Source organism: Odocoileus virginianus, chromosome 2 (genome assembly GCF_023699985.2).
Source record: "Odocoileus virginianus isolate 20LAN1187 ecotype Illinois chromosome 2, Ovbor_1.2, whole genome shotgun sequence".
NCBI classification, from domain to species: domain Eukaryota; kingdom Metazoa; phylum Chordata; class Mammalia; order Artiodactyla; family Cervidae; genus Odocoileus; species Odocoileus virginianus.
The window spans coordinates 45,884,729-45,910,450 of NC_069675.1; the positions used below are offsets into that span (position 1 = coordinate 45,884,729).

General features: G+C 41.2%; 1 protein-coding gene across 2 annotated transcripts in view; it reads right to left on the reverse strand.

The window, feature by feature from the left end:
• RMND5A (required for meiotic nuclear division 5 homolog A) overlaps positions 1-25,722 on the reverse strand; it is a 61,991-nt gene that overhangs the window by 8,413 nt on the left and 27,856 nt on the right. For both annotated transcript variants that reach the window (XM_070479362.1, XM_020889472.2), the window contains 4 exons: positions 18,626-18,760; positions 16,683-16,783; positions 3,199-3,365; positions 2,210-2,375 (listed from right to left, as the gene is read on the reverse strand). In XM_070479362.1, the coding sequence (XP_070335463.1) occupies positions 2,210-2,375; positions 3,199-3,365; positions 16,683-16,783; positions 18,626-18,760 (569 nt within the window). The remainder of the gene's footprint in view (positions 1-2,209; positions 2,376-3,198; positions 3,366-16,682; positions 16,784-18,625; positions 18,761-25,722) is intronic.

The following is a 25,722-nucleotide window of genomic DNA, read 5'->3' on the forward strand; positions in this document are numbered from 1 at the left end:
ACAAAAATTGCCCCAACTGGGATGACTCCACCGGCCAACGCAGCTCCGGAGTGCCCCAGGGGTGGGCTGAGGCCTCTGGTGACACTGCATCAGAGTCCAGCCGTCCTCTCTGCCTGATCCTGCTGCGCTCGCTCCCTGCAGGGGGTGATCCCAGTAAACCTCCTGCACGTTTGTCTCCCCCCATTTCAAGTCTGTCCCAGGGAACCTGACCCTGCAGACCCACAGCACATTAAAGTGAAGTGCACTGTCTCCTACATAGGACTCTGACCCCTGTGAACACAGGCTGCACCTGATTCATCTCTGTGTCCCACACAATGCCTGGCACGGAGCAGGGATTCAAAACACTAGAGGAATCAAATGAATTGAAAAGCTGCAAGAGTCAGTTCTTGAAATAGGTTCTTAAACCTTTTGATCTCAGGACCCTTTTACAGGCTGAAACATTAAGGATCTCAAAGGGTGTTTGGTTCTGTGGGTTTCATCATTCTTTATTGTATTAGAAAGTAAAATTGAGAAACGTTTAACATTTAAATGTTTTTAAATGTTGAAAATAATAAATATATTACATGTGATAGATAACAGTCTCATAAAAAATAACTATATTTTCCAAACCAAAAATAACCTTGTGAGAAGAGCAGCACTGTTCTGTTTTTTCATATCTTTCTAACCTCTGGTTTAACAGAAGACGACTGGATTCTTATACCCTCCTCTGCATTCAGTCTGTTGCTATGTATTCTTTTGGTTGAAGTGGAAAAAAAAAAAAACCCAGTCTCACACAGATATGTAACACTTTAATTGCCTTTTCATATAATTGTGGATATTCTTCCTTAAAGCCTCACTGAAACACCACAAAGTAGCAGTCTGTTAAAAGGGTTAGCTGCAAAGTGGAATCTGAATCCTTGCTGTTATGTCCAGTATTTTTTCTACTCTGCTCTACTAAAACCCAATGGTCTTGAACTCTGAATGAATCCTTGACTCATGCATGATTTTGTAAGATCATACTACTCTTCTAAGAGCTAGCACGTTTTATTATATATCGAAAAATTAAAATTATCACCACCAATTTCATCAGAAATGTCTTTAAGCACTGGGAAGCTGTCAAGTTCACCAAATTTCTATTTTAGCTTAAAACCCTGAATTCCATCACTGTGGCAAAAAATACAACCTGACATAAGAGGCCCACTTCATTCATCTGAATAGATGTCTGCCAAAAGCCTGAGTGTGAATATCTGTAGTCTTTCAGTGGATTTTCAAGTAAAAACTGTGTTCTAGGAAAAAGCAACTAGTTCTTAGGCTTATAACTCAAACATTAGATACTTTTTCTTGAGACATCATCACATTATCTCATGACCTAGCATAAGCTGAAGAGCGTTATTTGAACTTCCTATTCAGGCACACAAATAAAGTAAATGATTTTTAACATTTTGTCAAGAACATTCTTAAGTAAAACTAAAATATCTGCAAGTGTGCAGTGGTGAGGAATACAGCAAGTCTTTGTGGGGTCTGGACCACTGCCCTCACCTGTGCCAGGGATGGAGGAGCTTATTAGCCCACGCTGTGAGCTCACATGGGAAAGGCTCCCAGAAACCCTAAAGGATCACAGAGCACACTCTGCTAACCGCGCCTCTGAGACTGTCGCCAAGGGTGATGATCTCCTGCAATACCAGCTACAGTCTTCTTCAGAAAGACATGAGTTCTCTCAGCTCTAAACATCAAGAACTAGACCGCAAATTAGGCGGAACTGATCGATGCGGTGAGCGTTTCAAAAACAGACAGGATACGTGTATACAGTGGAGTATTACTCAGCTGTTAAAAAGCACAAAATTGTGCTATCTGCAGAGACAAGGATGGACCTAGAGACTGTCACACAGAGTGAAGTAAATCAGAGAAACAAATATTGTATATATAATATATATGTATTATATATAATTTATATATATTATATAATTTATAATATATATAAATTATATAATGTATATACATGGAATCTACAAAAATGGTCGAGATGAGCTTGTCTGTGAAGTAGAAATAAGAGTCACAGGTGTAGAGACCAAACTTATGGATACCAAGGGGGGAAGGGGGGATGGGATGGACTGGGAAATTGGGATCAATATATACATGCTACTATGCAAAAATATTTAACAAACAAGAACCAACTATAGAGCACAGGGAACCCTCAAAAATCAACAACTAGACAGGACAGTGTCCATACCTGACACTGAGCGGGGACTCCACAGAGAGTCCCAGGAGGGCACAGGCATCGCGGGTGAAGATGTCACAGATGTCAGCCCACTGGTTTGCGTCAAGCAGGTGAACATACGGTGAGTTCTCAATCCCTTGTCTCAGGTACACGAGGCTCCCCATCAAGACCTGAATGTCTAAACAGAAGCAGCAGCGATTTGGAGGTGTGAATGCTCACACTTGAAACAGAGTTTGCAAGTCTTACAGTGAAAAAGGTAAGAATTTTCCCAGTGGACATGGCATAAAATAACTTATTAACAATGTCTTGTAAAATTCTGGTCCTTAAGCTTGCTGTCTTTTACAGAAACAGCAGAGAAAAACAAGAAAAGGAAAGCACTAACTACTGAATGTATAATTATTTTATTCTTACACGCAGCACAGTGTGACTACCATCACCCAGAGGAGTAACCCCTGGGTCGTAAATGGGGCCATTACTATCCTTGGCTGTAAAACTAGCTGGTCCCCTACACTGACCCCTGGGGTTCAGTGCGACCACCTCGGGGCGCCTTCAGACATTTGGCTGCGGTGACAACAGCTGCACTGGGGGCGGCAGGGGGAGTGGTGGGGCAAGAACATGCTTTGTCTCCTTTTAGTTTACCACAGAATCCTCCAAAATGTAAAGTTTCTTTCTGGCTTTTCAACTAAGAGACTTTTTGTTTTTAAGCCTTGCTGCACAGTTTGTAGAATCTTAGTTTCCCGACTAGGATTAAACCTGGGGCCCTTGGCAGTGAGAGCACAGAGTCCTAACCCCTGGACCTTCAGGGAATTCCCTCAATCAAGAGGCTTTAATATTTTACTTCTGTTCTAGAGCCAGTCAAGAGTTTTTTTAATTAAGTGATTATCATCCACAATTGTTTCAGTTTCTTAGCAAATACATGTTACATCTAGTTAAGACAAACAAATTCCAGTGGCAGCTTTAGCCCTGTTTCAACCATTAAAACCCTCAGATTCTAGACTCACCTTTTTGATGATTTAGGGCAAACGGTTGAAAATTTTTAGCATACTGCAACGCCTCTCGCTGATTTGTAGTTCCACCCATTAACAAGCTAATAAAATAGAGTCTGTGTAGCTTAAATTCCAAGGAGCTGTTCTGGGCTATGAGCATTTCTCGGTTTGATACTGCCCATCTAAAGAAAAAGCAATAAAAGATTTAACAGTAATAAAAAGCACAGGCATGTATGTGAAAAGTGGGTTGAAATCTAACAACAAAAATGGGTTTAGTCTGCCACCTTGTGGAAGTCGGTGGTAACACCATCCCTTAGGACCAGAGACTGTAAAGAAAATAAACAAACTATATACCAAAAGATGCTCTGCAGCCAGTGAAAGAAAGAAAAACATCAAATTAGATGACAATTACTATCTAATAAGGTTTTACATCAATACAAGATACGATTTTGACATATTTGGAACTGTACAAGGCCACACGTTAAAGCCGACGTCATTCATGAGATTCACTACTGGCTGTCTAGATCCACTACTCTTCCTGTTAAACTGTTATATTTAAAAATGTATCAGAATATTCTGAAGGAGAATCATCTATGTTTAAATTTTCAGTGAAAAGGAAATCCAAAAAAGAGGGGATATGTGTATACATATAGTTGATTCACTTTGCTGGACAGCAGAAATTAACACAACACTGCAAAGCAACTATCCTCCAATAAAAATTTAAAGGAAGCTTTCGCTGCTGCAAGATTTTGTGCTACTTGCTTTTAGATTAAAAATAGTAAATATAGGTATTTACCCTCAAGGTGCTTTTGATCTAATCAGGCAGATCAAGCTATATAAATATCATGTATTGTGTCACAGTGCCAAAAAGGTCTGTACCAGCAGTGTGAAAGAATATGCAGTTCTGAATGATCCAAAGTACAGTGACATCAGCCTCTGTAGTACAAAAAGTTGGAATAACTATCTTGAGCCAGGACCACCAGTTAAAGGTAAGCACTAAAGCAGAAAAGTCTATCAGCCAGCTGTTAAAATCAAATTTGCAAGTGGTAAGAAGCACTGCTTTATTTCTCTAAACATAATAACATGTAGAAGATGTCAGTATCACATTCTTCTTTAATCTGATCTTCACTTAGACAAATATTCCCCATTTAACCCCATTCACTAACGACCCTCAAAATCTAAACTGAGTTACTCTACTATTGAGTTGGCCAATATGTTTGTTCGGGTTTTTCCATTAAGATGGTAAGGAAAACTCAAATGAACTTATGGGTCAATCCAATACGCGTGTAAAATGTTTCCAGTTACTTGTAATGAATCAGCTGACTGGCATCAGACTTCCCAGACAGCACTTTCACGGATCCTGCATGGGTGCTTGCTGCTCAGTCATGTCCGACTCTCTGCGACCTACTGGACTATAGCCCTCCAGACTCCTCTGTCCATGGGATTTCCCAGGTAAGAATACTGAAGTGAGTAGCCATTCCCTTCTCCAGGGCATCTTTCCCACCCAGGGATGGAACCCAGGTCTCCTGCATTGCAAGCAGATTCTTTATGTCTGAGCCACCAGGAAAGCCCTCACTGGATCCTATCCTTCCCCAAAGGGCTGCAAATCCATATATCAATATTGTAATCAATCTGTTGATGCAGCCGCATCTTAGAGTCTAATCAAGAAGCTCCTCTGAACTCAAAATCAAAATAATTTTTAAAAATACTAATCACTTGGATCTTGGAAATATTTACTTCAATTTAAGTAAGCCTTGGATCCTTAACTAGCACTAAGGTCAATGCAGTCCAACTGTAACACCAAGGCAGATTCTTAACCACTAGACCACCAGGGAAGTCCCCAAAATGGCAAGGTTTTTTGGGTTTTTGTTTGTTTGTTTTTACAGTCTTCAATCCAAAGCAGAAGTAAATGCTCCATCATTTAAACCACAAGCAGCTTTCTGTTCCTAGTGCAATTTACAATAAAAGGTACTGAAGCAACTTCAACTTGGTTTTTACATTCACAGGACTTCTCTTTTTTTAAGAAAAATATTTATTTATTTATTTGGCTGTATCGGGTCTTAGTTGCAGCATGCGGGATCTTTAGTTGCTGGATGTGGGATCAAGTGCTCTGACCAGGGATTGAACCCAGGCCCCCTGCACTGGACGCATGGAATCTTAGCCACTGCACCACCAAGGAAGTCCCCACAGGACTTTTCAATATGCCTCATACCACAGCTTCATGTAAGTCTAGCTCTCATCCCAGCTTCCCCTTGCTGTCATCATTTTCAAATCATCCTCAATGCCTTCAATTTCACCTCCAGTAATTCATCTCTGTTGACAGCCTATCTTTCAATGATCCCTTTCTGCAATATGTCCTGTGGGCTTATTACCAGGAGGTGAGGAGGCAATAGAGCCACAGCCTTACTGTCTGAGGGTGAACGGAGTAACAGATATGCTGTGAGCAAGCACCATGAGACTGAAGGGCAGTGATGTGACCGGCTGTGACCACGCTGCACATCTGTTATCTATGTTGTGATCCACAACTAAAAAGCTGGCAGCGAAGTCTGTATTTTATGTACCTACTCACAATATACCATGGTGACTGAACTCTGAACTGTGTTCCTGGGGAATTGGTGTTATCTCACTAAACTGTGGTGAAATTTGGGCATACTGGGAATTGTGCAGCGAGAACTGCCCATAGGTTTGGTAGAGAAAAGAAATAGGAGAGAAAAAAAATAAGGATTTCAGAGGCAGGAGGTTACTTTATAAAGACAAAGATGGCCCAGAGTGGTACAATGAAGAAAGAAGTTTGAGCAACTGGGTCTATCATCACTGAGGTCTCTGCCCCATCCATCCTTCTTTCTGAGAGGAGGGGAGGCTGGAAAACCCAGAGGGGAGGTTATGCAACATAGGGAAGGAGAAGAACACAGTGGCAGGCCAAATAGGGTGAGCTGGAGGCATCTGTGATGTGGTGTGAAGAATTAAAGGAGGAAATTAAGAGGGCTGCTGAGAACAGAATGGAGGCACAGAGAAGTGCATGCCAAGAAAAACATGCAAACATATTCAGACAACCTGATGCAGCAACTTGTATCACCATCAACAGCGATGCGTTTAGGTGAAGCAAAGCTGGTCTGGAGAGAACATTTGTTCCTTCCATGAAATGAGAAGCCATGGCCCTTCTCCCAGTGTAGGGGGCAGTTGTATTTTTACAAAAGTACAATGGAATAAACTGAGTAACTGAGAACAGAACTGAAAAATTCAAGGCCCAGGCTCAATTACCACATTTTCTATAAGTTTCCTAATAATCTCTTCATCCACTGAACTCCAGATGTTTTTTTTTCGAACCTCTCTCAGCTCTTCACACAATCCACTTGGGACAATGGTCTCTTAAGGCGGGGGTTCTGCCTTGCTCAGCTCGGCATCCCACCTACTTTGAAGAGGCACAAGATAGAGGAGGTCAGTTGAACCAAATGTCATTGTTGTTAGTTGCTAAGTCATGCCCAACTCTTTGCGACCCATAGACTATATAGCCTGCCAGGCTCCTCTGTCCATGGGATTTCCCAGGCAAGACTACTGGAGAGGGTTGCCATTTCCTTCTCCAAACATGCATGGATTTAAATGCTGGCCTTGTGGTGTGAATCGTGGTGATCTGTTACTTAATGCACTCACATCCGTTTCCTTACTATAAAATGGGGGCAACTCACAGGGTTATGAGCATTAAATGAGGAGGCAAGTTAAAGCAGTGAGCCCAGAGACTGGCACAAATTGACAATAATAAGCTACTTAATATGTGATTACTGAATAGATAAGCATAATATTCTCTAAAGTCATTAATCAGTTCAGTTCAGTCGCTCAGTCGTGTCCGACTCTTTGCGACACCATGAACCGCAGCACACCAGGCCTCCCTGTCCATCACCAACTCCCGGAGGTTACTCAAACTCATGTCCATTGAGTCAGTGATGCCATCCAGCCATCTCATCCTCTGTCATAGCCTTCTCCTCCTGCCCCCAATCCCTCCCAGCATCAGGGTCTTTTCCAATGAGTCAACTCTTCGCATGAGGTGGCCAAAGTATTGGAGTTTCAGCTTTGGCATCAGTCCTTCCAATGAACACCCAGGGCTGATCTCCTTTAGGATGGACTGGTTGGATCTCCTTGCAGTCCAAGGGACTCTCAAGAGTCTTCTCCAACACCACAGTTCAAAAGCATCAATTCTTCTGCACTCAGCTTTCTTTACAGTCCAACTCTCACATCCATACATGACCACTGGAAAAACCATAGCCTTGACCAGATGGACCTTTGTTGGCAAAGTAATGTCTCTGCTTTTTAACATGCTATCTAGGTTGGTCATAACTTTCCTTCCAAGGAGTAAGCGTCTTTTAATTTCATGGCTGCAGTCACCAACTGCAGTGATTTTGTAGCCCCCCAAAATAAAGTCTGACATTGTTTCCACTGTCTTCCCATCTATTTTCCATGAGGTGATGGGACCAGATGCCATGATCTTAGTTTTCTGAATGTTGAGCTTTAAGCCAACTTTTTCACTCTCCTCTTTCACTTTCATCAAGAGTCATTAATAAGAAAGTAACAATCTAAAAGTTACTTGGGCACTTCCATATAATACTCAGTGTTACTTTGGTTTTTCTATAAACAACTCTCTGGGAATCAGCATGTACCACCTAACTCCCTTAAAAAATGTTTGAAGTTTTCTTCACTAGAAGTTCACACTGAATATGTGGGTGTTTGATTCACTGAGCAGGAGTAAGGGGTAGAAGACAGTCACCACCTTAATTAACCTGAAAACCATCAAATCCATCAAATCCATCAAAACCATCAAATGAAGCACATGAAACTACAAAAACACAAAACTACATTCAGCACCAAAAATTACTTGTGTACACAGTACCGGAAGACACATGACAGAAAAAAAAACAGTTAACAAAGGAATGGGGTGCTGTACTCTGGTCCATGGCACTTCTGGCAGAAGACTTCTGATCTTTCATTTTTTAAAACACTGCTGCTGCTGCTAAGTCACTTCAGTTGTGTCTGACTCTGTGCGACCCCATAGACGCAGCCCACCAGGCTCCACCATCCCTAGGATTTTCCAGGCAAGAACACTGGAGTGGGTTGCCATTTCCTTCTCCTTTTAAAACACTAACACCCACTAAAGGCAGAGGAGCCAGAGATGAAATTGCCAACATTCGCTGCATCATTGAAAAAGCAAGAGAGTTCCAGAAAAACATTTATTTCTGCTTCATTGACTATGCCAAAGCCTTTGACTGTGTGGATCACAATAAACTGTGGAAAATTCTGAAAGAGATGGGAATACCAGACCACCTGACCTGCCTCTTGAGAAACCTGTATGCAGGTCAGGAAGCAACAGTTAGAACTGGACATGGAACAATAGACTGGTTCCAAATAGGAAAAGGAGTACATCAAGGCTGTATATTGTCACCCTGCTTATTTAACTTATCTGCAGAGTACATCATGAGAAATGCTGGACTGGAGGAAGCGCAAGCTGGAATCAAGATTGCCAGGAGAAATATCAATAACCTCAGATATGCAGATGACACCACCATTATGGCAGAAAGTGAAGAAGAACTAAAGAGCCTCCTGATGAAAGTGAAAGAGGAGAGTGAAAAGTTGGCTTAAAGCTCAACATTCAGAAAACTAAGATCATGGCACCCTGTCCCAACACTTCATGGCAAATAGATGGGGAAACAGTGGAAACAGTGGCTGACTTTATTTTTCTGAGCTCCAAAATCACTGCAGATGGTGACTGCAGCCACGAAATTAAAAGATGCTTACTCCCTGGAAGGAAAGTTATGACCAACCTAGACAGCATATTAAAAAGAAGAGACATTACTTTTTCAGCAAAGGTCCATCTAGTCAAGGCTATGGTTTTTCCAGGGGTCATGTATGGATGTGAGAGTTGGACTACAAAGTAAGCTGAGCGCCAAAGAATTGATGCTTTTGAACTGTGGTGTTGGAGAAGACTCTTGAGAGTCCCTTGGACTGCAAGGAGATTCAACCAGTCCATCCTAAAGGAGATCAGCCCTGGGTGTTCATTGGAAGGACTAATGTTGAAGCTGGAACTCTAATACTTTGGCCACCGGATGCAAAGAACTGACTCATGTGAAAAAGCCCTGATAATGGGAAAGATTGAGGGCAGGAGGAGAAGGGGATGACAGAGGATGAGATGGTTGGATGGCATCACCAACTCAATGGACATGGGTTTGGGTGGACTCCGGGAGTTGGTGATGGACAGGGAGGCCTGGCGTGCTGTGGTTCATGGAGTTACAGAGAGTCAGACATGACTGAGCAACTGAACTGAACTGAACACTCGCTACACTATAACCAGCTTCCCTGGTGGCTCAGATGGTAAAGAATCTGCCTGCAATGCAGGAGACTGGGGTTTGATCCCTAGGTCAAGAAGACGCCCGGGAAAAGGAAATGGCTACCCACTCCGGTATTCTTTCCCGGAGAATTCTATGACAGAGGAGCTGGCAGGCCACAGTTCATGGAGTCACAAAGAGTCGGACACGACTGAGTGACTAACATTAACAAACAAATACACACACTCACGCACACTATAACCAGCAAGCTAAATGTAACCATTCAGCTAAATTATTAGCCTTACTGTAGTTTCTAAAAAAATCTGCTCCCAAATCTCCCAGGGTTTACCACAATAGCACCTCCAGCTGTGGAACCATTCCAGGTTTAGGGAAACACTGCAAACCAAACAAAATGACACCCAGTAAGGTCACCTATGTCACAGTTCTGTTCACTGTAGTGCTAATAAAGAGACTTTCTGGGCCTCTTCCATAAAAAGACCCCAAAACACCACCACTTACTTAGGTGATGAAGTCAGAGGCAACCCACATCCACGCAATTATCACACAGAAATGGGAAGTATTCATTATCTTCACTGTCAGGCCTCCAAAGGGACTTGGCCCACTGTTCGTTCCATGTTTAGCATTTCCTTATTAATCCAAAAATAATTAAAACAAGATTCCACCTTCAAGCGAGCTGTTCCTTTCCAGGACTAACTGACAGCCCTGGTCTGTTTACCTTTCTCCTCCCACCATCCTGCCGGCCTGGGTAGGTTTCTATTTCTGCTTGGTGTTGTTCTGTTGCTAAGTCGTGTGCAACTCTTTGCAACTCCATGGACTGCAGCACGCCAGGCTTCCTTGTCCTTCACTATCTCCCTGAGTTTGCTCAAACTCATGTCCACTGAGCCAGTGATGCCATCCAACTACCTCATCCTCCTGCCCTCAATCTTTCCCAGCATCAGAGTCTTTTCCAATGAAAAATGCCTCTTGCCAGTTCCTATGGCACATTCCATTATGATCTTTCAGAGCATTTTTTTTTCCTTTTGAGCTTTTTATTTTGTTTTGGGGCACAGATGATTAACAATGCTGTGATAGTTTCGGGTGAACAGTGAAGGGACTCAGCCATACATACACATGTATCCATTCTCCCCCAAATCTCCTCCCACCCGGGCTGCCACATAACATTGAGCAGAGTTCCCTGTGCTGAACAACAGGTCCTTGTTGGTTATCCATTTTAAATAAAGCAGTGCGTACACGTCCATCCCAAACTCCCTAACTATCCCTCCCCTCCGGCAACCATAAGTTCATTGTCTAAGTCTCACAACATTTCTTAAAAGGCTCACAAATATCTCCTTTTTCTATCTATCTTGGGGCTATCTTCCTGGGGGTAAAAGCGGAAGGGAAATGAGTGGCAGGCGTTTACTCCAAGGGGGAGACTTGGCTAATGTTATTGGTAACCAAATCAAGGGCTTAAAACATTCAGAGATTGGCGAAAACCAAAGTTCAGCCCAAAACAGTGAGGAACCCTATCATTTTGCTCTGAGGTTACTGGCAAATGGTAACTCCTCAAGTATGAGTTGAATCCATCGCTGGGACTACTAACATTTCACTCATCTCAGAGCTAGTGTGAATCTCTGTCCTTCTTACATGCTATTTAAGAAACCACACAAAGGGCAATGATTCACATTTGAACCTCTTTAAGCCACCACATTCACACTTAACTTTTACATGAGGGTCTTAGTCACGCAGAGTGTGGTAGCCATGTTATGTGTGGCCAGCATGTTGGACAGTACAGTTCTGCAGACTGTTGATTTTTCAATAAAGTACTTAAATATGACATTGTCTTATTTAAGGCTAATTTCCCACCACAAAACCAACTGTTTAATAAGCCTAAATTAATAACACATCAGCATTTTATAAGAACAAATTCCAGAGTCTCCCTTAGCTCCCCTCCTGGCCCAGTTCAGCTCCTTATTCTTTTAAACACTTCCTCTCAGGGATGATTTATTTCAATTTTCCTTTCTTTTAAAAAGAAGATCCTCCGTCTCTCTGTAGTCATGGTTTGCCCACTTGTTTCCAATAAACCTCAAGTCCGTGGTGACGATGGATCCAGGTAAGAGATGGCCATGTCTCTTCTTCCTCCTGACAAGCACTGACTGTCCTTGCAACTTCACGCAAACTGTGGCCAGACAACAGAGAATGATGTCCTCACACCAGATTTTTTTTTTCCCCTTTTGGCCTTTATATTCCATTGACCTTTCTTCTCTCCTGTCTTCTTTCCACTGGGCACCTCTTTCCATTTTCAATTAGTTTTTTTTTAACAGAGTTGCTCTTTCTTCACTGGATTCAGTGCATGGACACAGTGAGTTGAAACTGTATCCCATTCCTCAATTTACCTCTTCGGCCCATTCAGAATTAAAAAGAGCCAGCACTCAGACGATATAGAATCCACCTGCAATGCAGGAGACCCGGGTTCGATCTCTGGGTTGGGAAGATCCCCTGGAGAAGGGAATGGCTACCTACTCTAGTATCCCTGCCTGAGAACTCCCATGGACAGAGGAGTCTGGCAGGCTGCAGTCCATGAGGTTGGAAAGAGTCTGACGTGACTGAGCAACTAAGCATGCACACACCACTCAACAAAACCAAAAACAAAGAAAACAAATCTGTGGTTCTATGTGGCTATTAAAAGTACCTGAGTCAGCAAGACTGCCACCTGCAGGAAGACAAAACTAATAACAAAACAGACAGCAGAAAGAGCTTAATCACTGTCGCTCTCTTTTCTAGTAGTAGTCAAGGCTCCATTACCAGACATCCTTGTTGGCTTTTCTAAAACTTTTCTAAAACCTCCATTTTCTAAAACTTTTCTCGGCTTATAAATAGTGTTTGAGTCACTGATACCACAATTTCTCTAATTCCAGCAAGTAATTTCTTCACTTCAGAAACACTGTTCACACACACCACCAAGAAACCACAATGGCAAGCTCACCTCACACCCCTCTGTGGTTTTTACTTCTAGCTTCACCTAGTTGGTAGGCTTAGAGATGGAGTCCTCTCATATTTCAAAGCTTGCCTGTACTGTTCACGGCCTGTTCAGTCTAAAACTCTGCAGTAGTCTCTAAATACTCTTTCTTCTGTGAAAAAATACTAGAACATCTCTCTGTATTATAATCATTCAATTAGTTTGTTTCCTTATGGCATTCCCTGACGCTTTGCAAACAGAACTTCAAATTCCTCTAAACAAGTGCTATGAGGCCCCTGGGCCTGCTTTGGGTGTTCGAGAAAAAAGAAAATGGGTTTCCAAGTATGCAAGGTTGAAAATCAAATTCTAGACCATGGCAAACCCACCAAGGCAATATTACTTTCTGAAACATCTTTAGGAAGGCAACCATCTGGCTTCCCCTCAAGATAGCACTTTCAAAATGTCAACAACTGGTACATGTCTACAAGGACAGTTTCTATTTTTCTAATTTTCTCCATCTCACCATATTAAGTTACTGTTATTCTCCCATGAACACTAGTTATTTTTGACTTTGCTTCTATCTGCCACATGAAGGAGGAGGTCATGTTTCTTCAAAGTTCTTCTTCAAATTATTCCATCACTTATTGAATGCCTACAATGAAATAAGTGCTCTGCGAGGTGCCAAGAGGAACTCAAAAAATAGGGTGATCTGAGTGAGGAGAAAAATCTGCACACAAACTCAGAAATACAGGGGCAGGAACAAAAGAGTATGCAGGATCCTGACTGTATATATAATTAGTTGTTCTTCTGTCACTTCTCTCAGCCCTAACATCTTTCTTTACCACCTTCTTTCCACTGTCTTTTACTGGTTGCAATTAATAGCTAACAACGCTCACCAGACTTCCTTCTCATCTAGTCCTTTCATTCAGTCAACTCCAGACACACTAATCTTTCTGGTTGGCCTCTGCCTCAACTGCCGAGGCTGCCTGGAGGAACTTCTTCTTCCTCTCCTGGGTGGTTCCACAATGCTTCCAGTACAAAGAAAAGATGCCACACGTGAAATATGAAAGATTCTCTCCAGTGTTTCTGAACCAGAATCCTGGAACTCATGTCCCACATTTTTAAATTTTTCATTCATGCTGAGTACGTGGGTGCTTGCCCACATGAGTGCTATGTGCTCAGTGGCTCAGCTGTGTCTGACTCTTTGCAGTCCTATGAACTGTAACCCAGCAGGCTCCTCTGTCCATGGGATTTTTCAGGCAAGAATACTGGAGTGGGTTGCCATTTCCTCCTCCAGGGGATCTTCCTGACCCAGGGATCAAACCTGTGTCTCATGAGTCTCCTGCTTTGGCAGGCTGATTCTTTACCACTGAGCCACCTGGGAAGTCCAAACCTTGCCCATAAAAGATGCTGAGTAAATATCTGCATCCACCAATAACTGGCAAGAACTGGAAAAGTTTGAGTTTCTGTAACGGATATTTGTACTAAACTAACACTTTCCAAACTTACGGGTCTCCCGCATTTGGAGGAGGATTCTTTACCATCTGAGCCACCAAAGAAACCCCTATAGTTCCACGGATCTCCAATTTTGTGAGTTTTATTTAGTAGGTGTTATTGGGGGTGAAAGGAGAGAAGGATTCTTTGGTTAAATATGCACAGGAAACACGGATTTCACAGAGTTAAATGAGTTTCTTTATCATAGAACTGCAGATGGCCCATCTAGTATGCTAAAGTGAATCTGTTAGAGGAGAGTATTAGAGACTATCACATGAAGCTTTCCTTAATTAACCTTCTGACTCCATATCCTTTTTTCCCATGGAGCATCTTCCAGGCTCAATTCCTCCTCTGTAAGCTGAGTACTTACTTATAGGGTTATTATGAGGACTGAATAAGTTAATACATACAAAACGCTCAGAACAACATGAGGCATATATTAATAATAAGCACTCCAAGAGAGATAACTGTAATTATCACTATACCCCACGTGCAGATATTTAACATGGCACTATTCCCAGAAAAATGTAACAAGAAAATTTTTACTGTACAGTTGGCCTTCAGCATCCACTGCTGCAGAACCTCAAATACAAAGGGCCAAAGGTAACAAGCCATTTTACATAAAGGACTTGAGTATCTGTGAGTTTTGGTATCCATAGAGGTTTCTGGAACCAATGTCCCATGGATACTAAGAGACGACTGCAGAGAAATTTCCACTGTTACTGCCAGGCAGATGGAGTAAGTCCTTCTTTTGCCTGAGAGGCACTGCTTAAGGCTACAAATAACAAAAGACATTTACAGAAATAACTGATATATATAAATATAGTTATCAGTAAGAAACTTGAGATCTTACAGAAAAAGTACACAGTTAAAAGGGTCTTAGAATTTTCTGCAGTCTAAAAGGAAAAAACCTTGAGTAGCTTGAGGGCTAAGGCAGTCCAAATGCTTAGTACAGTCTCTGATACATAGTAATAAGCACTCAATAAAAGTCTGATGAAAAATCTGAGAAATTAATGGATAAACGAATACTACCTCAATTAACAACTTACATATCATTTCTAAATCACTATAAAACAACTGACAAACCTATCACATTTTTATATTTAGGCTCCCTTATAGAGTTTAATCATTTAGATGGAATATGAAAGTAGAGACAAGAGTGACTGCCATATTTTAAGAGGGTGTTTGAGGCATTTGATTAAATTTCCTCTTATAAGGGTGTATCACAATAAAAACTGCTAAAAAAATCAATTATAAAAATAAACTATACAAGTGATATGCATAGTACACAGTAGTGTTGGGTGACATTTATATCTTTAAAGAATTAAAAGAAATGAGCTACCTGATATTTATAATTTATACAGAAATTTGTAATTTATAAATTTACATAGGACACTATCTCTGTCAGGGCTTCCCTGATAGCTCAGTTGGTAAAAATCCACCTACAATGCAGGAGACCTCCCTCAATTCGATTCCTAGGTCGGGAAGATCTGCTGGAGAAGGAATCCACCAACTCCAGTATTCTTGGGCTTTCCTTGTGGCTCAGTTGGCAAAGAATCCGCCTGCAATGTGGAAGACCTGGGTTTGATCCCTGGGTTGGGAAGATCCCCTGGAGAAGGGAAAGGCTACCCACTCCAGTATTCTGGCCTGGAGAATTTCATGAACTGTATAGTCCATAGGGTTGCAAAGAGTCAGACACAACTGAGCAACTTTTACTTCTTACTATCTCTGCCTGTTCATCTAGTCTGGTTTTAGAACTTTTAGAATTTCCTAAGAAGTGAGAAATGATGAGAACAGAAAAAAACTAAGCTATAAAGATGCAAATGGGTTACAGAAGGATAAAAGGTGTATTTTATAAAACTCATCAAGGATCTTCCCAACGATATTTCCCCCCGATAATAATGCTCTCACATATTTCCAGTTTTAAAATACTACAATTCTAAGGCTGTGCCCTCACAACAATATCACTGCTTCTATTACCCAGATTCTTTCTTTTACTTTGTAACTGTTCTTCCTTTCTTCCTTTTTAAAACAAATAAGTGATTATCATCACATTAAAAAATTCCAAGACAGGGGTCACAAACCATGGCCACAGGCCAAACAGGACTTGCTGTCTATTTCATATGCCACATGGCTAAGGTGGGTTTTATTGTTTGGTTTGTTTTTTTTTAAGTTTTTAAAAGGTTATAAAATGAAATAAAGAAAAACATGCAACAGAGACCATACGTGGCTTGCAAAACCTAAAATATTTATCTGGCTCTTTATGAAAAACTTTCCTTGACCCTGTTCTAGGATAATACTTAACAGGGCTAACCCAGTAATTTCATAGAATTCACATCAATGACAAGTTCACAGTGAACTATTTTATGATGGTAATTAGAGTAAAACTCTGCAACGTTTGTTCTCTTCATGTACACCAAACCCCACACATTATGGAAGTTCAAATATCAAATTCAGATCCCCTGAACAACAGTCCTTCAGTTATAAAGCTAGTCTGACTACAGGAAACCCTCTTCTCTCATGGGAATTCAGACCAACTGATAAGTGAAATGAGTGTTAACCATTTTCTCAAATTGCATATCCCCCAAATTCACTTGACTAAAAGAGATAAAATAATTCTCAGTCTACCCCACATGTGATTAAGAAAGAAAGATCTCAAAATCTTCAATGTGTTTTCTAGTTCCTTTCTTACAGAGTTCTCGCAAAATATGCAAAGGAAAACAAACTCAGCAACTCACTCCAGAGCAGGTCTCAGAACTCGGACTTTTAATGCTTCTAATATTCGATTTAACTCCACAAATGGTTCTTTCTGGCTTGGGTCTACAGAAAGACCAGACTCCTGGAAAAAATCAAAAGAATTTTTGTTAGCAAAAGTCAGAGTACAGAGATACCGTGAAAGCATATTCTACATTATAAAATGTGAGATAAATCATTAAAGATAGTTTCTTTTTAACATATACTTCTCTGGCAGAGACTGAGGGACTAAGCCCCAGTACCCCTCTTCCTCCTTTCCCGTGATAGTAAACCCCATATTTTAGCTGGGCACGTAAGCATATGGAATAAAGCTGGGCTTTGCAAAATCTAAGTTCTGGCCAATGAAACACAAGCATATGTCTTTGCCCCTTCCTGGAAAACAAAGAAGTTCAAGCTGGCATTCTGGCTACCCTGGACCATGAGGACAGGGGTCACCTTAGAAACAGCAGAGCTAAAAGGAGCTGAGATCCCTAAGAGTTTCATGGTGTGTGGCTACCATATATGTCATGGGTGGCTTACTATCTCCTATTTTTGTGTAAGAGAAATAAACTTCATTTTTGTTTAAGCCATTGGTATTTTGGGTCTCTGATACTTGTAAACAAACAATCTTAAATGACACAATTTATTTTAGGAAATTTATACGGACACAGAATCCTGTAATGTACAGAGGAAGACTTGAGTTACTACTTACCTAAATTATTTAAAATAGCAAAGTCTTAGATGAGAGGTCTGGTTTACAGACTAGCTTTAAATTATTTAAACCATATGGTCCTTCATTCTTCTAAATGGAAAATACAACAGCACAAAGTATAAGCCACAGAACAGAGTTTGAAGACACGTGAACTGGAACTGAATCCAAGTTCCTCCACTAAGAACCTGTATGGCCTTGGGCAGGTTATTTCTCTAGACCTCAGATTCCTCATCTGTAGAATGGGGGAAATAATTTCTTCTTCACAGGGTTGCAGTAAGGAGTAAAGGCAGGGCTTGGCTGGTGGTAAATACTTAATACATATTATGCTGATATTATGACTAAGTGGTATTGGTAAACTGTTCTAAGTTCATGTCTAATAGGAATAAAAGACAAAAGCTGCTCACTTAAAGTAAATTTTAGCTTGAAATTCATTTGATAAAGTTCTTTAGATTGGGCCAGATTAGAAGAGCAAATATAATCCTCTTTGTCCTCTTCTCTGGTATACTAACTTTCCTATCAAAGAGATGTTTTATGGCACTAGTGCTAAAAAAACAACCCACCAACCAATGCAGGAGACGTAAGAGAAAAGGATTCGATCCCCTGGGTCGGGAAAATCCTCTGGAGGAAGAAATGATAACCCACTCCAGTATTCTTGGAGAATCCCATGGACAGAGAAGCCTGGTGGGCTACAGTCCACAGGGTTGGAAAGAGTCAGACGTGACTAAAATGACTGAGCATACACAGTACTATATTTAAGAGGTAACAAGTAGCAACCTACTGTATACCACAAGGAACTCTACTTGGTGCTCTGTAATGACCTGTACGGAAATGGAGTCTGGAAAAGAGTGGATATACATACGGCTGACTTATTTTGCTGAACAGCAGAAACTAACGCAACACTGTAAATCAACGGTACAATAATAAAAAAAAAGATTTAAAAAATTAAGTAAAATGCACTGGCTCCCTTCCAAAAAACAAAAGAGGAGATGTTTGGAAAAGCAGCATCACTTCTGACCCTTGACTGATGACCTGGGACCAACATTCTGGGGCAAGAATAAGGAAATAAATTGAAAAGCAAGTTCTAGGACTATAATTTTTAACCAAGTTTAAAAAAAAAAAGGAGAGAGACTTCCTTGTAAACTGAGGTCAGCACTGGTGATTAACATGTAACAATCTACCTACAGCTAGAAGACTTAAAAACTGCAAGAATCTCCCTTGTTTTCATTTCATCCTCACCTGGCAGAGCTCCTCAGCAACATCTAGCATTCCTTGTCTGAAGAAGTGCTCCACCATCACCTCATTGAGAAGCCTTTGGCTGTCTGCCTGCCAGCAGCCGTCTATCCCCACACTGCTGATGTCGGAATCGAAATTCTGAAAGACAAGATAGCGAGTCATGAATTGACCAGGATGCATCACTTGATATGTTTTCACCCCGCCTACCTTAACAGAAACCACCACCTTTGTTTAACTCTGCGACAACTCCAATAAGTCCCCAATTCCAATTTGTCTGCAGCCTATGACAGGAAGCAGTCTTTCCACTGTTCTTTTCTGAAACCCCCACTCTATTTCATTATTGCTGCAAGGGTAAATGTTTTCACTTTTTGAGGGTATTTTGGAAAAATAAACTTTATAATGATTCTGTAAATAAACTGATTTCTAGGCATTATATGACAGCAATATTTTCACAGGTGTGCAGTGATAATTGTAAAAGTATGTTCAATGCAGCATTGTCTAATAGGAAAAAAAGAAAAGCCATTATATCCAACATAGGATTATTCAATAATCCTTGGCCCATCCCAACAACTGCAGTGCCAAGGTGGGGGTGGGGGGGTGGTTGGGGAAAAGAGACTGGACAGATGGCTCAGAGAGCAGGCTCTGGAGCCAGTCCACCAGGGTCTGGATCCTGGTTCCATCTAACTAGCTGTGTGATCTTGGCTAAATCACTCAAGGTATTTGAGCCTCAGCTTAAGGAGAGAAAATACTTTTATGGACTTAACTGTACCCTCTCACAATCCCAGTGTTCAAGTCCTAACTCCCAGCACCTTACAAAGTTAAAATGAGACCATTTTGAGCCCTAATCCAATACGACTCTTGTCTTAGGTGGCACTAGTGGTAAAGAACCCGGCTGCCAATGCAGGAGACTTAGAGACACAGGTTGGATCCCTGGGTCGGGAAGATCCCCTGGAGGAGGAAATGGCAAACCCACTCCAGTATCTTTGCCTGGAGAATCCCGTGGACAGGCGGGCTACAGTCCACAGGGCTGCAAAGAGTCGAATACAATTGAAGCGACTGAGCATGCACGCACACGGGGCAGACAGGTACAGAAGGAAGACCACCTGTTACAGGCCGATGCCTCTGTCCCTCCCAAATTCCTACTTCAAAGCCCTAGAAACCAGTGTGGCTGTCTTTGGAGACAGAGTCTGGGAGAAGGTAATGAAGGTTAAATGAAATAAGGGTGGGGCCCTCATCCAGTAGGGCCAGCGTTCTTATGAGACAAGGAACAAACACCAGGACTCGCTTGTTCTCTCTCCACCACATGAGGGCCCAGGGAAAAGGTGCTCATCTGCCAGCCAGGAAGAAGGCTGTCTGCCTTCAACAGGCAGCGAATTGCCCAGCACCTTGATCTTGGATTTCCCAGTCTCTACAACCAGAACAAAATAAACCTTTGTTGTTTAAATGGAATTTAGTCACGGCAGCCCAAGCAGATAAAGACACCACGTGGTAACATGAAGAAAAGATGGCTATCTACAAATCAGAGAGAAAGGCCCCAGAAGAAACCAACCCTGCCTGCCATACCTTGATTAGGAACTTAGAGTCTCCAAAGCAGTGGGGAAAAGAATGTCTGTGTAAGCCACTCAGTCTGTGGTACTCTGTCATAGCAGCTCTTGGAAATTAATATGCTCCCTAGTTTCCCTCATGGCTCAGACGGTAAAGCATCTGTCTGCATTGCTGGAGACCTGGGTTCGATCCCTGGGTCAGGAAGATCCCCTGGAGAAGGAAATGGCGACCCACTCCAGTATTCTTGCCTGGAAAATCCCATGGACAGAGGAGCCTGGTAGGCTACAGTCCATGGGGTCGCAAAGAGTAGGACATGACTGAGCGACTTCACTTCACTTCACTTATTGGTGCAATGAAATGGTAGCTGCTACTCTGTTCGTATTACTATTCACAATTTAAAAGTAAGGTTCATTGCTCTGTATCTATTAACATGGAAAAATGTTCTTACCCTTAAGTGAAAAAAAAAAAAAAAGCAACTTCTACAAAAATTATGACACCATTTCTTTTTTTTTAATGACACCATTTCTGTTTTAAAAAAAGCTTACAAATGCTCACAGAACAAATGTGAAAAGAATATATAAAGTACTAGCAGAGATTATCACTGGAGATAACCACTCTTACACAAATAGCAAACATTCCTTTTATAGCAAGCTAAAGGATTTCGTTAAAATCTATTACAAACAGAGAGGGTGTTGAAGGTTCTGGTTTTGGGTAAGATCAAGCAAGTACACCCCACCCTGTCTCTCTGAATGCAGTTCCAAAATCAGGACTGAATGGATTGGCTACTCAAGGTAACTCTGAACAGCACTAAGTGGATTGGGGAGGAAGGCAAAGAACTGAAGGTGAACTTACTACTTTCCTCCCTCCAACATCTATCTCTCCGTCTGGAGGTAGTACAACCAAAACCCACAACAGAGTGGGCACCTCCAGGAGAAGCCCTCCAGGGCTCGCATGAGGAACAGAAGTGAGTTTTCCTATCACGTAGAAGGGAACGGAAATAAATCACATGCTTTTTCCCTCCATTTTCTTGCATCCCTAGCTCAAGGCAGTCTTCAGCTAAGCTTCTGTAGTGAGTAACAAGCATTTGTAAGCTTTTTTTTTTCCCCGAACAGAAATGGTGTCATAAAAAAAAGAAGAAATGGTGTCGTAATTTTCACAGCAGTGCCTAGATCATGTTTGATTGAATAAGTAGGAAACAAGACTCGGCAGATCTTCAGAACTCTGCACGTGTTAAGTCAATCATGTCTGACTCTTTGCAATCCCATGAACAGTAGTCCACCTGGCTTTTCTGTCCATGGGGGTTCTCCAGGCAAAAATACTAGAGTGGGTTGCCATCCCCTCCTCCAGCAGATCTTCCCAATCCAGGGATCGAACCCTTCTCTTATGTCTTCTGCACTTGCAGGCAGATTCTTTACCACTAGCACCACCTGGGAAATTCACCACAGTAGGCAAGTTAAAACTCTGAGGCAAGGGATCTTTTCTCTCCAATCAGAGGAGTGACGGTCCCAAGAAGGAGGGGCCAAAACTCCTCTCGCATCTTTTCTCTCTGTCCCTCTACCTCGTAGCCCCAGATACAGGCAGAATTATGATAAAATACAGGTGATCAGGGTATATCACCTGATGCAAAGAACTGACTCATTGGAAAAGACCCTGATGCTGGGAAAGATCTGAAGGCAGGAGAAAGGGATGACAGAGGATGAGAAGGTTGGACAGCATCACCGACTTGATGGACATGAGTTTGAGTAAGATCCGGGAGTTGGTGATGGACAGGGAAGCCTGGCGTGCTGCAGTCCATGGGGTCACAAAGAGCTGGACACGACTGAGTGACTGAACTGAACTGATCAGGGTATATAAAGCCCAGTTCTCTGGCTGGATGACTAAACAGGAAGCTCCAGAGAACCCTAAAGTAGCAGGGAGATCAGAGAGAGGAAGAAACTCAGAAAAGTAACACTCCCATCCAGAGCTGTTTATGAACCCCCGGGCTTGCCCTCAAGTGGCACAGGCATGGGTCTGACCCTCAGCAGCACAGCACAGACTTTGAAAGAGGAACTAGGAGTCAGACCTAGCTTCCAGGTCCTAGAATGGCCACTGGTTTGCACACTAACAAGACATATCTGAACAGCTCTGTAAAGGCTTTGGAAATAAGCTGACATTGAAACTACAACTCAAGAGAAGACTCGTCAGAACTTATAGTTTGAGCCCAACCAGGTAGTGACCAATAAAACAAAACCTAAAAAAACTCAGTGGATGGGGACTTCCCTGGTGGCCCAGTGGCTGGCTACAACTCCTTGCTCCCAATGCAAGGGGCCTGGGTTCAATTCCTGGTTAGGCAACTAGGGTCTCTCCCATGCTGCAACAAGACACAGCACAGCCAAATAAATAATTTTTTTTTTTAAACCTCACAGGGGGGAAAAAAAAAACCTCACAGGATGTACTTAACAGCAGAATAGAGGTGAACAGCACAAGGCAGTGGAGATCCATAGAAATGAATCTAATTTGAACAACCAAATAAAAGTTGAAAGAAAAAAAAACCAACAAAACAATGAATAGGACCTCAGGGACCTGTAGGACAATAACAAAAGATGTAACATTATGTCAGTGATTTGCTAGAGGAAGAAGAGTGTAGTGTAGGAAAAGAAAATTTTTTTTAACATTTCCCAACTTTGTCAAGACATAAATCTACAGATTCAAGAAGCTCAGCAAATTCCTAAAAGGATAAATTCAAAGAAATTCAAACTCAGACATCTCAGAATCGAAGTGCTAAAAATTAAAGATCAAGAAAAATTTTGAAAGTAGCTAGGGAAAAGTGATACATTGCTTATAGGGAAACTATAATTCACATGACTACAGATTTTTCAACTAAAAATCTTAATTTATATACTTAAAAAATAATTGTAATATATAATGGAACCATATGCAACTTTGTTCTGTATTTTCCAAGTCTCTGGTAAAGGTGTTATCATACTTTCATATTTTAAAAAAGAAAAAAGGACTACAGAGTTCTCAACAGAAACCATGCAGAAATCAGAAAGAAGTGACACATTTTTCAAGTACTAAAAGAAAAGAACTGACATCCCAGAATTTTATATCAAGTGAAAATATCCTTCAGGAATGAAGATGAAATAAAGACATTCTCAGATGAAGGGAAGCTGAATTTGTTGAAAGAAGACCTGCTCTAAAAGAACTGCTAAAGTTCTTCTGACAAAGGGGAAATTACCCCAGTAGAAGGCAACTCAAAATATCAAGAGTAAATAAATTGGCCAATCTACCTCTGAAAGCTTTCTCTGCCCAATTTTACTTCCACCCCCTTATCTTTCATAGGTGTTAACCCTGATAAGCCTCTTGAATTGCTTTTAAGCACATAAATTTAATTAATTTATGTTTAGGTTAAACTTAGATTATTAATTCAATCCTTAGTTAATCATTGCTTAAGCATGGTACAAGCAACACAGGGTTATTTCACAGCAGACATAAGAACAGGCGGTAAGTAATCCACAATAGAACTGCAAACCACATACTATTTACAATCACCACAGCACAGCACAGCTCTCCTCTCCAAAATTCAGCCCACTTTTCTTTAAAGATCTACCTATTCTTAGATGTCAAGTCAGTAGCCTAAAACTAAATATACACATTTTACATTTGGAATTACTCAACACAAAAACAAAAAAGCAAAATTACTCTCAGAATCTTAAATTTTTATTCCTTCTCTTTTTATAGACCTATTTCTTGGCCTGGTACTTAATCTAAAGAGTGAAATAATACAGAGTACCTAGATGCTAAGGCAATAGCGTCCATGCCCATATTGAATAGACTGTATCTAGCACTGAAAAAAGTCAGAATTGCTTGGTTGTGGCTCTCCACTTTCCTCATCCAATCTGCTTACCAGATTCTGCCTGTTGAGAGATGATTTTATAGCAGTTTATCAATACCTTTAAGCTAATTATTACATCTTTATGCTGTTTGTGACAACCAGAACACTAGAAGTAAAGATGCTGCTACCTTGTTCCTCCTCTGGACTGGGTGGGATACAGGCCTACAAGGGTGACTGATGGTAAGCGGAGCAGGACCCAAGGGCCTCGCCCCCCATGTCCTCAGCCTATCTTTTTCCTGTGGAAAAACTTTAGCCAAAGAATTAAGTTTAATCAGAGAAGCAAGAAAATGCAGAAACAAAGGAAAACAGTCAAAGGAGACCAAATAATAACAGTTTAGTCATTAAGCACAGTCAGGAACCTTTAGTTTCTTTTCAAAGGCTATAGATAATATTCTGAGCCATGTCCTGTGAGCTGTCCTTGCAGATACTGAGACCACTCTAGGTAGAGAGGTTAACTACACGATGACCAGACTGTAACCATGACACAGCTGCACAATTCCAAGAACTGGCCTCAAGGAAATGGGAACAAACCAATCCTGGAATGGAAGACTTACTGTTCTTAAAACAAGGAAGATGACGCTGATTAGACCACTGATGATCAAGATGACTGTCAGAGCTGATTGTGCTGTTTCTTCACTGAGCCCCTCCCTCTGTCTATAAAAGCTCTTGCCCCTGATTGGGGGTGGGGAGTCAGCCTTTGGACAAGCATTCCCCACCTCCCACTGCCAGCATCCAAAATAAAGCAAACTTTCCTTCTCACCAACCTGGCCTCCTTACTGGGGCACAGTCAGACCTGGGTTCAGTAACAATGTCACAGATTTCTCCCATATTTTATTCCCCCAGATAAAAGGCTAATCAGATGAATAAAAGAATGGGTATCAGAGGATGACAGAATTTATTACCAACTCAGGAATCTGTCTATAACTCTCTAAATGTCTGAATGCACTCTACAGGCAAGAATCATTGAGACTACGATTTCTCACTGATTTATCAAACTCATTCAATCCAAACACAACCTTTAGATTTCTACTGATTCATTTACTGATTATTCCCCAATCACATCAACCCCCAACAAATCAGGTGTCTATTATTCTGCAGGAAAAAAAGAAATAACTTTGGAAGACACAATGGTCAACTCCAAAGCACAGCCCATATGAAAATAGTTGTTTTCAGCAGTATACGTTTACATTTAGTCATAATTCTAATAGCTACCACCAGACAGTAACTGGTCAAACAAAACGATTCCTCCAAATCTTTCCTTCATATACTTACCAAAAGTAAATTTTGCTCATCAAGAAAAGTTTAAAACAGTCTAACATTTAAATAAATGTAAACAATTTCTTTTATAATGATGCTCTTCATATAATTTTATTTCACTACTACACTGGTGCTAAGAAAAATCAAAAACCTTTACACTCAATACATCTGTATGACATTCAAGTTCTAGAACTTATTTGCTAGTCTTAGAAAACACAACTAAGCATGACTAAGCAAAGGATTAGATGAAAATTTCTGACCTCCCTTCTATCATTTAGATTTTGCAGTTTAAACCACTAAAGTGGATGAGTTAATTTTTTTCTTAGCTCACATGTAGTAAAAATTAAAGCTAAAATTGTAAAAAGAGGTCGAGGAAATGCAATATAGTATAAGAACTCCTTTTGTTGTAACTGCACGTTCTTAC